The 20,511-nt window shown below is 29.1% G+C and overlaps 2 protein-coding genes across 2 annotated transcripts; both read left to right on the forward strand.

Moving 5' to 3' along the window:
• Positions 1-27: 27 nt before the first annotated feature.
• Positions 28-585, forward strand: LOC132926070 (uncharacterized). The gene has a single exon (XM_060990415.1). It carries the CDS (start codon positions 28-30, stop codon positions 583-585), a length of 558 nt encoding a protein of 185 aa, XP_060846398.1.
• A 12,631-nt stretch (positions 586-13,216) lies between these two features.
• LOC132926071 (uncharacterized) lies at positions 13,217-17,450 on the forward strand. Its single transcript, XM_060990416.1, has 4 exons — positions 13,217-13,473; positions 14,701-16,464; positions 16,711-17,148; positions 17,230-17,450. The coding sequence occupies exons 1-4, from the start codon at positions 13,347-13,349 to the stop codon at positions 17,448-17,450; spliced, it is 2,550 nt and encodes an 849-aa protein (XP_060846399.1). The 5' UTR covers positions 13,217-13,346.
• The last annotated feature ends 3,061 nt before the right edge of the window (positions 17,451-20,511 follow it).

Raw genomic sequence — 20,511 nt, forward strand, 5'->3', positions numbered from 1 at the left:
AAAAATAGCGCCGATTATCATGATTAAATGAATGGTGATAATTTCAAGGAATGGTTTGAGGCTATTCTACCTCGACTTGAGCCTAATGCCATTATTGTTATGGACAACGCACCATACCATTCCGTCAAATTGGAAAAATATCCTAGTACACGTTGGAATAAAGCCCAATTATCGGAGTGGCTTCAATCAAAAGGTGTTATTCTTGACAGACCATTTTTGAAGCATGAACTGATGGCCAAAGTACGCGAAATACCACGTAATAAATCCTATGTAATCGATAAAATTGCAGAAGACGCAGGACACACCGTACTCCGATTACCACCCTATCATTGTGAATTTAATCCAATTGAATTGGCATGGGCTATGGTAAAAGGTTACGCGAAACGCGAAAACACGACGTTTAAGACCGACGACGTTCGCCAACTTCTTCATACGTTAATTGAAAGGGTGACATCAGAAAATTGGCAAAATTTTATCAAACATGTCATCGAAGAAGAAGAGAAAATATGGAAAGTCGACGATATCATGGACGAAATGATTGACCAAATAACAATAACGGGAGACACTGATTCTGATTATGACTAATTTATTTTTTTTATATTTTTTTTCATTACTGACTTTTTTTTAATTTCTGTTTAACCTTTTTATGTACTGCAATAAATAATTATAATGTTTAAATTTGTTTTTATATTTTACGTTTTTACGTAATATACTTGGTAATAACTCGAAAAAAAATTTAGTTTAAAAAAAATGGTTTTATAATAATAAAAAAATGTTGTATGCTAAGCTGACGTATGGTAAATACGGCCCAACGTGCAACGCAGCGCCGTGCCGGTCCCGCGACAAAATAGGAAACAATGCATTTTAAGTTATTTGTTCGCGTCACTGGTCAACAATAGAATGAGGCGAAGCTCTCGCTGGCGACGGTGTCAAAGCTCGATATGCATAGTGAGGCCACGCCCATGCGCAGTAGTCGGCCGCCGTCTACGTTTCTTATTTTGAATGGACTATAGTACCTACATTAGAAATACGCTACTATCAACACGACTGTCTGTATATATATATAACAAATTATATTTTTAGGTGTATTTATTTTAAATGGAGAAATAATACATCCACACAAACAATATATGTTTTTTTTAGAAATTATTATTATTTACATTTGTTTTTTATATTTGTCCACCATAAGTAAATTTACTACAATGTGTATAATCAATAGGATATATTAAAAAATAACAGATTAACGTGAAAGACGAAACACGAAAATTTAATATTAATTAAATTGTGTTATTTTTATTTACTATATTGATTATTATTATTTTATTTTATTTTAATATAGAATAAATAGGTATCTTATTTTATTTGAATTAGAAGTAATAAATGTATAAATACGAATCAAGCTATATTGTATTACAGTTTTTACGATCTATATTTTAGTGTATATACAAACGCTCAAATGCTAGCAGTAACTTAATTTAAAAGTTAGAAGGTGGGTACGCGGCGCGTGGTTATCAAGAAAACAGTACAGCGCGACATATACGTATTCAGAAGAACGTTCATATAATAATAAGCGACGCTCCCGAATGAGCAGCCGTCGACCGGCCGCCGATTGCGAATAGTGGGCGTGGCTTAACGTCGCGTGCTTGCGGATCGCGAAAACACCTAACAGCGCATTCTCTTAGACGTTGTAAACGTTTCGCTTTGGGTGACTCGTCCTCTTAAACCGTTTTCGAACCGTCACCGACTTCGCGTTGTACGTCTTTTTACTCGTTTAATTCGTATTTCATTATACGCACAGAAATTCTTGTTAATTTTCTTTTGAATATATTTGTAATCGATATCCCTTTTATGCGTATTATATTTATATTATGTATTAAACGATTTAAACGACTTTTGTCTTACACCCAACCGCACACGACAGAATTTTGGTACGTATAATAATAATAACGTATACTACGCGAATACGGGAAATGCTGAAAAGTGAAAAGTCACTTATATACATATATATAATAATAATAATATTAATAAAAATAATAGTAATAAACGTATAGTTGTCCAACGTCGGGTTGATAACCGGCCGGGCGCGATAACGGTAGGCCGCGGCGACCGAAGCGCTTTCTTTTTTCAGCGAACGCAACTACGGTCAGTGCAGCAAGAGCTGCAGGCGGGAATCGGGCGAAGCCTCACGCGTTTTATAATATAAGAAGAAGATTATATAAATCTTTGAATTTGTTCAAAAAAAAAAAATGAAATATCTAAATTAATTTACAAGTAAAATAATAACAATTTAAAGCAGTTATTTTTTCTTATTTAGAAATCAATTTATTATATTATAATAAAATAATATTTCACACATTATCTTAATGTACAATATAATCATAATTTAACAATATTATATAATATAAATATAAATATATAAATATAATACATAAATACCAAAAAATAAATTTAAACATAACAATACATTATAATAATAGAAATACAATTTAAAACAATTTTATAATTATCATTTAATACAATATATATTAAGCAGCTGATACAAAATAAAAATGTTATAATAACAGTTCCTATATTGTATATGCGCAGTTGTTTAAAGATTATTATTTTAACAATATACATATTAACCTAACCATAAGTTGTATTTATTTGATTTTACTTAAAATCATAACTATTATGTTACGGGTAAGGTCCAAAAACCTTCATACATTTTATCAAAATACTTTAACCACTCAGTCGTAGATAATGTGTAAAATACCCGAGTAATGTATGAAATAAACGTTTTATAATTAGTATTTTTACTTTATCCGATAGGTATAGGTAGTGTTCACATTACCCGGGTAATATGTACACTAACCGTATTTTGTACTTTACCCGTAACATATATATAATGTAATCTAAGATCGTATGTAGTATCATTGATTATAAATACTAGTATTTATAATCAATGGTAGTATTTTATATTGTTCTGTGATCAGTGCCGCCGAATCCTATGTTTAGGTTACATTTTACATTTTTAAAATGGGGCCGGCGATCAGGGGGGGGGGTTGAAAGTCTTGGGAATATTTTAATGACAATTCAACATAATAAACTATATTTGGTTACTTGATGAAAATAAGAGATTTATACTTATTTATTGAGGTACCTAGTTTGTAGTTCAGATATTTCTCTATCTCAGTTGAATAAAAATAGCTACAGAAATGAAATATAAAAATAATGTATCAAATTAGCCATTAGGTACGTTGAACAAATGGGTACATGACGACACATTGCGTTATCGTCATCATCGATGTTTCTTCGAAACCATATTATTAAATGGATTATGGGTTTTTCGAAGTTGAACATAATTTTCAACGTCGTGATGCGTCGTGTCGAATTGAGACATAAATAGAAATTCCTATTGTTATCAAACTTTAGATATAGCTGTTATTTCTTAATTATTTTTGATCCAACAGAATTTTACAGCTTTTTTACTGTATAGTATATTATTATTATTATTAATAATTAATATTAATTTAATTGTTTTGACGAATAATTAAAAATGTGAACTTTGTTTAATTGTTTGTGACTCCACCAGTCCACCATACATAAGTTAACGGCATCGTCGTGATTACTGTAGTTTTATTTACAGTGTTTTAGGTAAGTAATAAATAATTAAATATTTGAATGTTTTTAAGTATATAAAAGTAATAAAAAAAAGAAAGTATTAAAAATATTTTTATAAACATAAATGTCTATAATTTGTATTTGATCTTAGAGTATTAATGAATTGCATACCAAATTTTATTTATAAATTTAATACAATTCTTTAATGCCTATTGCACCAGGCCTCTTTTTTATCTTTAATGTCATTAATATTTATAATAAAAACGTATTTAAATTAGTAATTATGCAAAACAAATATTTAAGTATAGTTTAAGATATTAAGATAAAATAACTAATATAGGTATTTATTTAGTAAATTTGTTTTTACTTATACCATTTAAAGATTACATCTTATTAAAAATGGAAGGCAAAAGAAAATACTGCGGAGGGGCTGACAAAAATAGAGAGAAACAACGAAAGTTGCTCAAAAAGGAAGCTGGAAAGTGTAAAAACATTTCTGATATGCTTTATCACAAATCTAGAAGTTCTATAGTAAGTATTTTATTTTGTGGGAAATTAAAATTTTAAATATCTAAATATTTATTCTTTTTGTCTAGAAAATTCCAGTATATCAAGTCGTTAAAGCTGTAATAAATGATCCATCTTTTGATGATAATGATCAAGTAATTCAACCAGATAATATTGAGGTAAATAATTCATCAAACATGATAATAATGAATAATTTATTTATTTATAAAAAAAGCTAAGTAATTAAAATTTAAAATTATTATTTAATAACACCGCAGTTTAATTGTTTAATAATACATTTTTATAATATTTAAAATCAAATGATACACACAATACCAATACATTCAGATAATTATAAACTAAATTTACGTATAGCCTGAATAAACAATGGGTAATATTTCATAAATCAAAAGTATTGCTTTTAAAATATATGCCATAACAATTAAATTACAATTGTTTTTACTTTTTTCAGATTGAAACTTTAACGGTTCAAAACAAGTTGTTCGAGGAAAATACTGTATTTGAAAATGATCCTGCTAGGTTATTAAAATTAAATCATGGACCCCAGAGTTACGAAATATGGTTCTAAGGTTAGGACCATGTCAGCCAAATATATATGAATTGGAAAACAAATGTTTTCCTAAAAATACTTCAAACAGAAGTTTTCATTGCTCTTGGTACTCAAGAAAATTAATTGACAATACCTATGTGAATCGGGAATGGCTGACATACTCTCCAAAGCTTGACGACAAAATATTTTACTTGTATTGCATTCTTTATAGTGCCAAATCAAATGATGCTTGGATAAAGAATGGCTTCAACTGCTAGAAAAATGGTTTAATGTCCATAAGCAATCATGAAGCATGTGAAACTCATATTATGGCTTCACTGAAAATTAAACTAAGTACACACATTAGTACCTATTTTACCATCATTAACTGAAGAACATAATCGTCAAGTCTCATTCAACAGCGATGTTGTTAAACAATTAATAGAGATTACTATATTTTTAGCAAAACACAATCTATCTTTTAGAGGACATGATGAATGCTGGAAAAATGAGTTGAAAGGAAATTTTAAAGATATGGTAGTTTTATTAGCACAATATTCATTATCAGTACACATAAGTAATTTGAAAAGCAATGCAAGAAAAGAATATTCTTTTATTTCATGGGAAAGACAAAACTTATTCATTGAATCTGTTACTGAATATGTATTATCAGTAATTAAATCACAAATTAATTCTGCTGAATTTTTTAGTATATCCATAGACTTAACATTTGACGTGTCGCATAAAGAGCAACTTTCGTTCATTGTTAGATACATTTTTGATAGAAAAATCCATGAAAGATTGTTAGCGTTAACCGAGTCATCGAATACTACAGGTGAAGCACTTTTTCAACAGTTTAAATCAGTGATGGAAAGGAATAATTTGGACTGGAAAAATAACCTTGTTGGCCAATCATATGATGGCGTGGCTAACATACGAGGAACATACAACGGATTGCAAGCTCAAATCCTTGAAATGAATCCTAAAGCTTTATATATCTGGTGTTATGCACATAGATTAAATTTAATCATATTGTCTGCTGTTGGTTCATGTACAGAAGTAATTGATTTATTTGGAAATTTGGAAAAATTATATACATTCATAAATTGTAGTAAGAAAAGAGCAGATTTATACAGACTAAAACAATCTCAAATATATCCTCATAAACAAATACGAGCTGTCAAACGGATTGGTACAACTAGGTGGATGTCAACGGCATTCGCTTTAACCACAGTATTAGAGACATTGGAAGCAATTTTGGACATGTTGAGTGAAGTAAAGACACATGAAGGTACCACCGATTATAAAACTGGTTCTGAGTGCAGTGGTTTGCTCGATTATTTTCAGTCATCACGTTTTATAATACCGACATTCATATTTAAGAGTATATTTTATATTGTTGAACCACTCATTTAAGTTTTGCAATCTTGTGACTTGGATATACTAGCTGCTGTAAGTCTTTAAACAAAAACAGAAACCAGGATAAAAAACTTCGTACGGATGATGCTTTTTCTGACATTTTCCAAGATGCTAAGTTATACTCAGAGGAACACTTTGTAGACTTCGAGGTTAACAATGCTAAAACAGGTAGAGTTCGAAAAAGGAAGGTTCCTAAAAGACCAGGTGAACTAGCTGCTGATGAAATATTTCAAGATCCTGTACAGCAGGTCAAAGTAACTGTTTTTTTTAAGATAATTGACATTGTCCTTCAACAATTTCATGACAAATTTCAGAGGCAGTCAATATCTATATTAAAAGATATCGGCCTTCTTTCTTTAAGAAGAATGCAAGACAAAACAGTAGTTCCACAAGATGCTTTTGAGAAATTATGTAAAATGTATGGATTTAGTCAAGAAAAAGTAAGGAGTGAATACATGATGTTCAAACAAATTCTCAACGATTTGGACCACAAATTACTAATAAATTTACCAAAATATTTACACAATACAACAGATGATGAAAACAGCAATTCAGATAAGAGCGATGAAGAAGTTGAATTAGATAGTGCTATAAATGTGGGAAGCTTAATAAATATTTTTCAAATAATCAATAAAACTAATTTAAAACCAGAGTTTGAAAATTTATATTCTATCGTAACTCCCTACATCAAGCTGTTCAGTTGAACGCTCGTTTTCAAAATTAAAGTTTATTAAATCGCGATTGAGGTCAACAATGGATCAAAAACGATTAGAAAATCTTATGGTCATATCACGTGAACATGATGTATCAATTGATATTTATAAGGTAATTATTATTAATTTAACTTGAATAATCATAATTTATTTTTAAATTATGCGTATTCTGTATTAATGAAATAATATTTAATTATGTTTCAGGTCATTGATATATTTGCTTCAAAAAGTTTTGTTCTTGTCAAATTGCTAACTTTTTAATAAATGAATTATTAACTTTTTGTAGCTAATTTATTTTAGATATATATATTTATATATAGTATATCCAAACAGCAATTTCACATACCTAACACTATAACTTAGTATTATATAAAACTTATTTCATAATAAAATCACTAACATGTAAAAACACTTCATTGTTATCAATATTATATATCTATTGCATATACATATACCTACATAACAGCAAATTCTATAGGTGATTTTAACAGTTGTAATATTTATTAATTTATACATTTAGTAACTAATTAGATGTATTAAAATATTGATCAAATTAAATATGATGTTTATGGAATCTAAAAGTATTTGATGGTATTCGTAGATATCCTGTATATATTTAAATAGGTATAAAACAAATACAGAAGAATAATATACATATACATACCAATGTTATGATACCATGAAATATGGTAATGTATAATTTAAAATACTGTGTTAAGCAAACATTTTGGGAGATTCCAGATAAGGAGTTCAGCTAGTGCTCGACTTGGGGGGTTCGCAGGGGGACGGAGTAAGCTTGTGGCCGCTGCGGAGTACATTTTTAGAAGTTCGGCGCCACTGTCTGTGATAATACCTATCATATTATCATAACTTTAAAAATAATAAAGCCGTGAATAAAGCGAATAAACACGACGTCTTACTATAAATTCCAAATTATAGCGGCAACACTGTACAATTCGAATGTCGTATTTGAATAAGACCATTATTGAAATACTGATTACAGACTACTGTTATACTTATGAATATAAAATTAAATCACGTTTAAGATCCAAATTGGCCATTGGGTCTTAAGCATAGCCCTATAAACTAGTTTATAGGCCTATGCTTAAGACACAATTTTTTACATTTCGGTGAGCCACTAGAATTGGTCTCATAACAACTATTAGTTAAATCCCTGAAAACTCCTTAACGGTTAACGCACAGATATATTATATATCTGTGGATTAACGTGTTACAAATATACTACATTTTATTATAAGTTGCAGACAGTTATAAGTAGTGATGGGTCGAACCCTGATTTTTTAAATCGAACCGAACTTGAATCGAACTTTAAATTATTTTTTCGAACTCGAACCGAACCGAACCGTAATATTTTCTACCGAACCGAACCGAACCGAACCTAGAATCATATTAAGTCGAACTCGAACTCGAACTCAATACTTTTTATCATGTACATCGTACCAGCCCACAAATTATATCAACCACAATTATTAATTACTATTGCATTTAAAATGTTTGTATTACCTATTCTACATTTAAACTTTAAAAGTTTTAAGTTTGTGTAATTATATTTATAATAAATTTAGATGATTTTTTATTATTTTTTTTACATAGGTACACAATAAATAATAATAATTTAATAATTAATTATTAAGAAAACAAATACAATTTAAATATACATAATACATATTTATTATTTATTTTAAAAATATTGGTATATAAAATATCATAAATTAATAATTATAAATTATCATGTAGAAATACTAATTGTTCTACTGATCCAGGACTAAGTCTCTGTCTCCGCTTGGTAACAATTTGTCCTGCTTTAGAGAACATGCGCTCAGAGCAAACAGAGGTGGCAGGAATACCTAGATACTTCATTGCAACTGGTAATAAATTTGGGAATGTAGTTTGGTTAGAGCTCCACCAAGTTAAAGGATTTGATGTTGGAGAAATCAGTGGTAGTTTTAAATATTCCTGTATCTAAAAAAAATATTTTAATTTTAAATTAGTCTCATTTCAGTTATCATAAAAATAAATAATTAAGCTCACTTCTCTCAAAACATAATATATCTGGCCCTCCATATGTTTTATAGTGGCTGATCGTACATTAAGAATATCCCATAATGAAGATTTACTTGGCTCCAAAGTATGTTCTGTTGTTTCATTTGTAATTTGTATAGTGGATGGTGGTGTTCTAAGGGTTTCAACTTTTTGTTGTGTTAAGTATTTCCTTTGCTGCATCTACTTCATGTGGTTCCAACATAACAATTTTGAATCTTCGATCTATAATTGTAGCCAACTTAATATCATTAAGCTAATGCTGGCTTCTGAGGTGTTACATATTCGTTCAGGATACTTTGATCCTCTTTTTACAAGAACTTTTTTTTCTTCCCAGGGTTATCTGTTAGGTTGGTCTCATCATAGTTATATATATTTTGTGGATCAACATCAGACAGAGTTATTTTTAAATTATTTATATACTCTGTTTAAGTTTCGGCATTTACAGAGGCCCTTGACCTTTTAATATTAGAAGCTAAGCGAACACTTAAGGTTTTATGACGTTCAATGAAATTATCTGTCCATGTACGACCAGGAAGATTATTTAAAAAAAATTTAACGTGCCTACCATTTGTCTAAATATGACTTAATAATAAATTTAAGATCAGTCTTATCAATGGGAAAGCCATATTCACTCATAACATGAATGTTTCCATGTCTCTGGTACTGTAAATACAATGGGACGTCCCACGGGCTGTACATGGTGGGCTTTTAATTTGTTAATGATTGTTCGCCGAGGAATTTTGAAGGCTTTTTCAGCTTCTCGTTGAGTCATATGTTTGGTCTTCACAGCAAGTAAACAACGTTGTAGTGTGTGCTCTGAATAGTTTTTATAGGGCCTTGAACCCACTGTTCGTTTGTACTTGTTAGGCATGCTAAAATAAAATAAAAAAAATGTTTGGATCAAAGTTACATGAAATTCTATGATTTTTGGTTTATTTATCAAAATCCAGATACATATTTAAAAATAACAATAGAATTGTAATAAACTATACATATTTTTAAAGTTCAGAAGGTATGTTACTAATTAAAATATGTTTTACCTGGATATTAAATTTCAATCTTGTAGATTTTGGACAACTTTTCCGTTGCGATTTTTTTTGTTTTTGATAACAACTCTTATTACGACATACACCTTGGAGGCAAACTGACAGGTTGATGTTTGAAACGTTTCAAAACATTTATAATGAAAATAACAACGAAATAAAAAAAACTGCAATCTCTTATCACAAAATCGTAATGTGCGACGATTAATATCAATACATATTTTTTTTGGAGCGATATTTAACTCTTTCCTGCACAAACATATCAATAAAAAAAGTACCATACTTGCACACAAATTGAAATTTTTAAAAATAATCTTTATTGATATTAAAATTTACTTATTTTACACTTAAAAATATTAAAAGGACAATTAATTATTTTTTGTAACTATTTTTTTACGTTCTGTGGAAGGTGGGATTACTTATGTCCCGCTGTGCATGTAAGGACTACATACCTAAAATAACAAAACAATTTAATTTTTTTTTTATAAATAGAAACTAATTAAATCATACATTTTAAATATTGTGAAATTCGGCAAAACAATTTCTGGCCTTTCCCAAGCATAAAGGAACTTGACAAATTGAACATATCCAGTCCGTTCTAACTTCTTTGTGTTTCGAACTGCAGTTGTTACACCTTCTCCTCGTTGATCTTTGTGGCTGATGAGATGACTGTTCTAAGCGAACTTCTTTAGGTACTGTAGGACTTCCTTTCTTTAAATGTTTTGGTGTGACTGGCGAATCTGTTGAACTACAGCGTTTTTCAACTAAAGTTTTAGCTACCAAATCCCTTAACACATAACGACGAAATTCTTTCATACTCATATTTTCATTAGTGATATCATTATATAGAATACGAGCATTAACAATTGTAGCATCAAAAAAAAAGAAAAAAATACGGTGTCACCATTTTTGACTTTTCCTATCAATTTGATAGGTTTTTTTATTTTGATCGAATTTATCAACACAATTCATGTTGCGATTATAATCATGAAGTACAATTGGGCACGGAATCATAGAGATAGTTCCGTCTTTTGCCTTACGTTTTACATGAGTAACATTTTTAGGATCGTGGAAATTTGATAATAAATTGACAATTTTTTTATCTTTCCACTTTATAATTGAAACATTATTTTGATCGCTCATTTCCCAATCATAATCACCAATTTTTAATTTTGAATCTGGTTTCATTTTTGGTAAATATTTACGTTACGCTTTTATAGTTCCACAGGCATGAATTTTTTTTGTTTTCAAATAATTTAACAAGGGGACACTTGTAAAATAATTATCCATGTATAAACAATGGTTTTTATTTTGTATGGAGGGAGAAATTTTTAACAACACTACCTCCGAGATCTGTTTGAACAACATCGCCAACTTTTCCAATATATATATATCAAATTCCATAGATATCCTTTCTGATCTACTAATGACCAAACTTTATTGCCTCTTTTTATAGGTTTATTGGGCATATACTGTTTTAAAGTAGATCTCCCTTTAAACTTGATCATTGACTCATCGACTGCCACTATACGGTTGGGATTGTAATATTTTTGGAAATTTTGTTTAATTTTTGTTAAAAAAAGGTCTTACTTTATAAAGTTTGTCGTATCCCTTTTCACCTCATTTAGGCATCATCACATTATTATTTATGTGTTATGTCGAAAGTAACCATCCAAAGCGATTTACTGTCATTAAACCACTGATGTAAGAATCGTGGAGATCTAGATGTGATGACCAATAATCCCTATAGCTGGGCATACGTTTAATACCCATCAACAAATTTATACCAAAAAAAGTCTTAACCTCTTGAATATTAGTCTGAGTATAAAGTTTTCCGGTTTTTTGACTTCTTTGGAAGGAATATAAATTTGTTTGTTCAACTAACATGTTCATTATTTCGTCAGAAAATAAATAATTAAAAATTGTAAAAGGTGTATGACATTGAAATGTATCCACAGAATCACTGGGTCCTACTGAACTTTCAAAATCTGGCAATGGAGTTATTGAAGTTATGTTTTTTGACCAATTTGGGGGGGATAAATTCAAATTCTACTGTTTCAGTTATAATTTCGTCAATAATTGGAGTAGTGTTTTTTGAATTATTATTTTCAGTTGTTGTTGGTGGACTGAAAAGGGCACGAGAAATTCTTTTTTTATTTTTATTTTTTTGATTTACAGTACTTGTTTCTGCATTATTTAAAAATACATTCGAGTTTGATTTTAATGAGCTACGAGTTTTTTTTGGACTAGGTAAAGTCAAAAGATTACCGTCATTTAAGCATAAAATGTCTACCAACTCATTACTTTCTTCATTTTCGTCATCAGATGAACTACATTCGACGACTTCCATGGCTTTTTGCTGAGGTGGTAAGTAATCTTGATCATAAAAATCGTCTATATCAGTGAGACTGTTGTCATCAGAAGGTATATCTTCAAAAAGATAGTCCACAATATTATTTTCATTCAAATTAAAACTCATAATTCAAAAAAGTACCCGAAATAAAATAAAACTAATACGACCTAACCGGCACAGTGGGTTAAAATTTAAACCGCTACGATTATCGATTTATCACAAAAACGAATTAAAATTTTTTCATTATTGTTACATACACGCAGTGTCGGCCTGGCCAGGGCCGCGGGGCCGCGAACGCGGCCGAGGCCCTGACCTTTTTTTTTTTTTTTTTTTAGTTTTTAATTAGTGGAACTAAAAAATATAAAAATATGCTGTCATCAGGGCCTGCGAGATGGGACAGAAGAAGGGTCCAGAGTCCCATGGCCTGGATCTCTGGGGCCCCCCAGTCCGGTTAGGTATAAAATAAGTATATATAAGTAAAACTAGTAAAAGAGCCCGGAATTGATCAGCCCTGAGGACTGAGGCCCACCAAAGTTCTCGCGGGCCCTAGTGAGGGAGCCGGCGAGCGTACTACAGGTTTGATCAATATTTTATTATATGACATTACTGCTATATCGAAATGAAGAAGTAAAGTAAGAACTACACCATGATATATATATATGTATACTGTATATATACTCTAGGTACGTGTTGACGGTTGATCGTGTTGTATATTGTATAATGTATATATTATTATTATAATGTGCATTTTAATTTGTACGATTGTACGTTTACCACGATACACGGTTATCTACCGTTAGATAACAGTGATATACTAATATTATTTTGTTCGTGTAACATATGATTAATAAGTATGTATTTCTATTTTTAGTACAAAACACCAATCACCGGTTTATCTGTTATTTGTTTTCATTAGAGTTATATTTTATGTCGTTGCCCGTAACTGTCTATTTCTTATCGTTAACAATCCGCGTACAAAAATATATTAATACAGAATGGAACTTTTATCTTTTAATTAATAATTTGGTTTATACTTTAGTGAGTGAAATATCAAATTATTTTTCTTTTTATTCATTTTAATATTAAGAATCAATATGTATAAAAGAAAGTTTGAAAACGGGCATTCCAAAAGAAAAGCGAAGCAGAGGCAGGCATTATTAGCATGTGCTAATGACAAAAATCAAAAAAAGTTGTTTTTTCCAACTGCCCCAGCAGTTCAAGGTAAGAATCTTAAATAATTAGGTTAATTATTAAGTATTTAAGTTAGTAACTTGTATTATTCAAATTAAGTTTTAGTATTTTAGGCATAAATATTGATAGAATAATTATTGTATTTAAAAAATTGGTAAGAAAATATTTTAAAGAGTTTTGCATATAGTCTATAGATATGTAGGTTCAACTGATTTTTAATTATTTAAGTACCTAATTATCTAATATAGACTAGTTTGGTCCAACCACCCCTGTGTGTGTCTGAAAATGTTTAAAGAGTATTGGATCTGTAGGCTTAACTGATTTTTAATTATTTAAGTAGGTAATACAGTTGTGTTCCACCTATCACTAGTATCACTGCAGTGTGTGTCTAAACATTAAAAAAAATAATGATTATTATAATATTCTGATATATGTTTTTACTTTTTAGTGTTGTTTTTAGTGTGAGTTTATTTAAAATATGCCAACCCTGGTAGGTTCCTATCTAACAAAAATAAATGTTAATTATCCTATGATTATTTTTTTTCTATTATATTGTTTTACAGTTAGTTCCAGTGTTATTAATGATTCAAATTCAAATGCTTTATCTGACATTCAAATTGTACCAGATAATATAGAAGAAAATATTATACATAAAATCACAGAAATTAGTAAATAAATCAAATATTACTTTTTTTTTACTATAATCCAACCAGGGTTTAATTAATACCTAAATTTTAGATGTACAAATTAAAAAAAGTATTGAACCCAAGTTAAGACTAGTATTTGTATTTAAATACTTTCTAAGTATTTGTATTTATTCTTAAATACTTTTGAGATTGATGTATTTGTATCTCTATTTAAATACAAATTAAAAGTATATTTTTACAAGACTGCAAATTATTATAATATAACCAATTGTTTTGATTCCTAAAAAAAAAATAACTACTTTTATTTAAACTAGTTTGAAACATAGTTTCTTAAATTCTTCACCACATTACCAATATAAATATTATATTTATAAGTAATAAATTATTACCTAATATGTTAAAAAAAATCTATTTAATATTGGTTAAAATAGTGATTTTTTTATTATTAAGCTTAGTTTGAATTAAATATTTTAATTCTGTTAAGTTTACTACGTCCTTAGATTATTTAAAGCTTTAACTGTAGGTACCTGCTTCCTACATACCCTACAACTCTAATCAAATATAATTTTTAAATTATTATATTTTTAATCATGGATTTGGTATTTCCCAGATGGAATAAGTGTGGTGCAAGATGACAATGTTCATCAGATTTCTGTCGAATCAAATTCAAAAGAAATTATTAGTGACCTTAGTTTTAGAAATAATGATAAAGAATATGACGACACTGTTCACCAGATTGAATTAAATCCAAAAGAAGAAAAAATTACTAGTGACCTTAGTTTTGGAAATAATGATAAATCACATGACAATATTGTTGACCAGATTTCTGAGGAATCAAATTCAGAAGATGAAACTATTAGTGATTTTAATTTTGAAAATAAAAATAAAGAATATCTTGATTGCCAAAATGTTCCTCAAGGTTCATTCATAGCTAATTTTATCAGGCCATGTAGAACTGATAGTATCACTATTAAAAATCAGTTCTTCAGTAAACATCCTATTCAGCCATTTGTTAAGTCAGGTAATGGGAAACTTGATTTCAAGAGAATATACTTTAAAACATTACCTAATAATAAGACAGTTCAACGAAAATGGATATCATATTGTTCAGAAACAATTTGTTTTTATTGTTCTTCTTGCATGGCTTATGGGCCATTGAAAAAACATGGTGAATTTGAGTCTAAGTTTATTACAGGTTACTCCGCAAATATTAAAATTAACAAAAGTCTGTATAAAGATATTGAAAGACATGAAAATTCCAATGCTCATGAAGAATCTGTATCTACAGCTATACGGTTTTCTCTTAATAAAGATATAGAAAATATAATCAACAGGGACGTCATGGCTAAACGTGCTATTGAAGTTGAAACCCGTAGAAAAGTTTTAGAGAGGTTGATTGATATTATTTTATTCATAGGCCAGCAAGGTATTCCCTATCGAGGGAAGCACGAAGGAGCTTATTCTTTGAATAATGAAAATCTAAACCATGGGAACTTTTTAGAGCTTGTTATTCTAATTTCAAAATACGATGTAATTCTTCAACAACATCTGAATACTTCCATTAAACTTAGTGACAAAAACAAATCCAAAAAAGGCCGTGGATCGTTAGTAACATTTTTGTCAAAGCATTTCATTAACGATAAATTAATAATACCAATAGGAAAAGCTATTCAAAATGCAATTATCAATGAAATCAGAGAATGTCAACATTTTAGCATTATGATTGATTCAACGCAAGATGTCAGTGTTATGGATCAACTGGCAATATGTGTACGTTACATTCATGGAGGAGTGGTCCAAGAACGATTATTGAGCTTGGTTATTTGTCATGATTCCAGTGGTAATGCTCTTTTTGAACTTTTAAATGAAGAATTACAAAATCTACGACTATCGATAAATGACATTGTTGCTTGTTCATTTGATGGTGCTTCAAATATGAAAGGCATTTATAATGGACTACAAGCACACTTGAAAACCAACAATCCTAAAATTGTGTATACCCATTGTATGGGACACGTCCTAAATCTTGTGATGACAGAAAGTACAACCCAAATCTCACTTGCTGAAAATCTATTTGGACTTGTTGAAACATCAGCAGTTTTTTTATCAGATTCTCATAAAAGGATGTCTGCTTGGATGGCCATAACTAAAGTCAAACATGTTGCTCATAACAAGCTTTATCGTCTTCAAAAAATTGGAGTTACACGATGGTGGAGCAAGGACAAAGCTTTGTCATCTATAATAGATATAAACTTAGTCGAGAATAATCAAAATGTGGAAAATAGTAAATTTGTAACATTTTTAGAGTTTCTCATTTCAGTTAATGAAGGAAATTTTAATACCTCATCAAAATACATGGCACGTTCTCTCATTGGTAATTGGTCAAAATTTGAAACAATTTTTATAGCTACTTTGTTCATCGACATATTTTCTGTAACAAGTCCTGTATCTAAATATTTACAAACAAAATCAATTAATTATCTTCAAGCTTGGACTATGATTGATACCTTAAAAAAACAGATCCAAAATAAAAGAAAAGATACTCACATATTATTTTTATTTAAACAATGTCAACTCTTTATAAAAAATGTTAACTCTTATTTTCTTACAAACGAATTAGTTGATATTGAAGAAAATTTTTCTGATAAGCGCATATCCAAAAAAAAGAAAATGCCCGGAGAACATGGCCAAGATGAATCTAGAAGTTTAAGTTCATATGACAGATTTAAATCTGAAGCATTTACTATTTTAGATGTTATTCTGAATAGTATAGAAGCAAGATTCATGCCAAATGAAGGGCTTCTTAAAGATTGTCACTGGTTGGATCCTAAAACGTTTTCATCGATTAATTCTATAAATGTATTTCCTAATAGTGATTTAGAAACCATTTGCGAGTTGGCAGGAGTAGAACGTAAAATATTTTGTAATGAATTGAAGCAGTTTGCTGGTCAGTTTGAAAGTTTTCAACCAAGTATGGCTTCAGAAAGCAAATTAACCGAAAATAGTATCCATGATAGCGAAGATGAAGACAACACTGAATTAGTAGACTGTGATAAATGTAATAAATGCATTGCCTGTGCTTATATTATAATTAAAGAACTTTCATTTCATTCCAACTCATTTCATAATTTATTTACAGTTTATAAATATGTACTCTTGTTACCCTCAACTCAAGTGACCTGTGAAAGGGTATTTTCTAAATTAAAACTTGTAAAGTCTAAAATCAGATCAACAATAAGTCAACAACATTTATCACCTTTAATGCTTATGGCGATTGAAAAAGATATACAAATTCAGAAAACGCAAATTATTGATACTATAGCTAAGTCATCAAAAATGTTACACGAATTACTTATTTAGTATTACTTGTTTTAAAAATAATGTTGTGTCAACTTTTGTTCATTGTTTGTATTATGTTTCTGTAATATATTTTGGGTGATATCTTTTTCATAATTTGTATTATATTATTTGTTTGGTAACTTATTAAAAAATTCCATGTGTCATTAAGCATATCAGAACTCAGAAGTGAATATCAACTTCATACTTGGTTTTAATTAAGAATGGTAAAAGTGAAAAAAGTTTAATCGAGTGACTAGTTGGAAAGTTGGGAAGGGGGGAAGTCAGTGTTTAACGGTCTGCTTCAAATCATACAATTATATAGTTGTTTTTTATTTAATCGTTTTTTTGTTTAATATATAATATTCCAGCAGGAGGATAGACATTAATCCATTATCCTATGAAGAATGTAAAAAAATAAAATTGAGGCCCTAGAGAAAAATTGCGGCCGAGGCCTTTTATGTACCAGGCCGACACTGCATACACGCAGAAAATACAATGTTATCGATGTAATAAAACAAGTCCGGAGTGATTCGACCTTCGGAAACGATTAATATGTACAAATTAATATTTTAGTCAGAAAAACGAATTGTTTACAAAATCGAAATCCCATTATAGTGTAAAATTAGTTGATAAACACATAAATATGTCTTGATGACATCTTTAATGCACCTGATGACGTGAAGCTGTCTGAATTTAACGACTATTTTGTTGAAAACTGTCTGGACTCCGCCACTATTTCTAAGGAAATGTAGAATTGTCACAATGAAAAGCACCGAACCAACAACATCGTCGAAGGATGGAACCATAAATTTAAAACACTGGTGGGAAGATCGCACCCGAGTATTTGGGTTTTAATTGAAAAACTGAAGACAGCAGCAGCAGAAAGTTACCATCGACTTTTACGCACTGAATTGAATTTAGAAGGGACTAAACGTAACAAAAAATATATAAAATTGGACGAGAATCAAACGTATTATTCAAAACTTTTTAGAAAATAACGACTTAGACAATTGCCTCAAAAAATTGTCCATAATCGTCAAATTAGATTAAATTATATTACTGTTATTATTATTATACATTTTACATTGAATATTAATTACCTATAATATTTTATTAAACTATATTTATTACAATGATATTTTATATTTAGGGTTAGCTACACACTGGACGTATTTATTCGTGCGCCCTTATTTTTAAACACGCCAGAGTATTGCAAAATATTCTGCCAGTCATAAACCTGACCAAGTGTGAAGGGAAATGAGTGTGTACGCAAATGACAATTGATGTCATTCTGGGTAATTACATTGTACGCAAGTAAGAACATTTGTAACTAAAAATGGACTGAACGCAAATGAGACGTACGCATCTGCACCGGATCCGTTCACACACCAAATTATGTTTGTGAAAGGTTTCTTCAGTTACCATATCATTAATTTCAATGTCTCCCGGTTGGTTATTTCACTAGAAAAAAGTTGAAAAAGCTATTTAAAACTAATAGATTGTGTTTCATAAAAATCACAGGCGCAATTTCAATTTGTATTATTATTATGTTGGAAGGGGGTTCAGCAGCTTTATTAATTTTAGGGTAATAGTGTGAAATATGAAAATAATAGTTAGGTACTAACTATAAATTTATCAAAAATCAAATACAATATACAAATTAAACTTCATTGAAAAAATAAACAAATAAATATTGTGCAGTCAATATACTTAAACACTATAAACTCAATATTTATCAATATAAATTAAAATTGAATTGCTTTTTACAAAATATTAATAATTATAAAATTATAAAAAAATACTTAGGTAGGCACAATATTTTTTATAAGCATTTAAAGTTAAGGTCCACCCTAGTCCCCTAAACTGCGCCTATATGCATATATTCTATTTAAATAATAAATAATACATAAGAGATTTAAAACTCACATGTTTGTTTCCCTTGACGAACATGGTGGTTGATTATCAGCACCTAATAAAAAGGGTTCCACAACAGGTTCTATTACCTCGGAATTGTTCCTTGAATTAAAATAAAAATGATTTATATTAAATTATATACTTATTTAATTATTAAAAAAATTATTTATGTTTAATACTTAATACTCTTTAAATACTTGTTTTGGTTGCGAATTATAAAATATGCACTCAAAAAAAAAATCACATTCATAGAGATAAAATTCTATGTTAGGTGGACAAAATTCTTGTTGATATAGAGCCAACAAGATACCTTGTTAGGTTGATAGTAGTTGAATTAGTATGATCAATAGAACAAAATCAATTATCATCATGATCATATTTATTGTTATTACAACATATATGTATTGTTGAAATATTTTCACCATAATATTATATTGTTATATTAATAAAACCTATTATTGATTTAATACAACCTTGTTGTTAAAATGATAATACTTATAATTATAATGATAATTGATTTTGATCATACTAATACAACTATTATCAATTTAACAAGGTATTTTGTAGGATCTATATCAATAAGAAGTTTGTTAATCTAACATAGAACTTTACTTTTTTTGTAATTTTTAAAAAATAAACAATTATTCAAACCTTTGTATAGTTCACTCTAAATTTTAAATAATATAGAAATTACATTGTGGGTACCTATAATGTTTAAAATAATAAAACTTTTTTTTTATACTTAAATTATTTATTAGTATTTAATACATATTAGATATTTTAATTATTAAAAAGATAAATAAAAAAATATTAATAACAAAATACAATAATTATTCATTGTTTAAATCAGATAAAATCTGGCCTAATGTATGATAGGCTTTATCATATTTTGTATTGAGCACATAAAATACCTACTTTTGTAAAAAAAGCCATACAATTGATGACTGTGGTGGATATTCTAAATTAAAAATATGAAAAATTTTAAAGCATACGTCAATTGCAGAATATAACATACCTTCACTTCAGATTGAAACATTTTAACAATATCTGATCCAATACTGGAGGCCAAATTTACAGACATTGGAATTTGTTTTGTTATTATATAACTGATAATTACATCAACCAATAAAGTTCTTATACTATTGTTAAATTTTTTATTGATTTTTTA

Source organism: Rhopalosiphum padi, chromosome 3, assembly GCF_020882245.1.
Source record: "Rhopalosiphum padi isolate XX-2018 chromosome 3, ASM2088224v1, whole genome shotgun sequence".
In the NCBI taxonomy this organism is placed as follows: Eukaryota; Metazoa; Arthropoda; class Insecta; order Hemiptera; family Aphididae; genus Rhopalosiphum; species Rhopalosiphum padi.

Bases quoted from the DNA above. Each gene is read 5' to 3' on its own strand.
- LOC132926071 (XM_060990416.1), top strand. From the start codon at position 13,347: ATGTATAAAAGAAAGTTTGAAAACGGGCATTCCAAAAGAAAAGCGAAG. The intron at 16,465-16,710 runs GTAATTGGTCAA...CAAACGAATTAG, and splicing joins CATGGCACGTTCTCTCATTG to TTGATATTGAAGAAAATTTT. The intron at 17,149-17,229 runs GTAATAAATGCA...ATTTATTTACAG, and splicing joins ATTAGTAGACTGTGATAAAT to TTTATAAATATGTACTCTTG.
- LOC132926070 (XM_060990415.1), top strand. From the start codon at position 28: ATGAATGGTGATAATTTCAAGGAATGGTTTGAGGCTATTCTACCTCGA.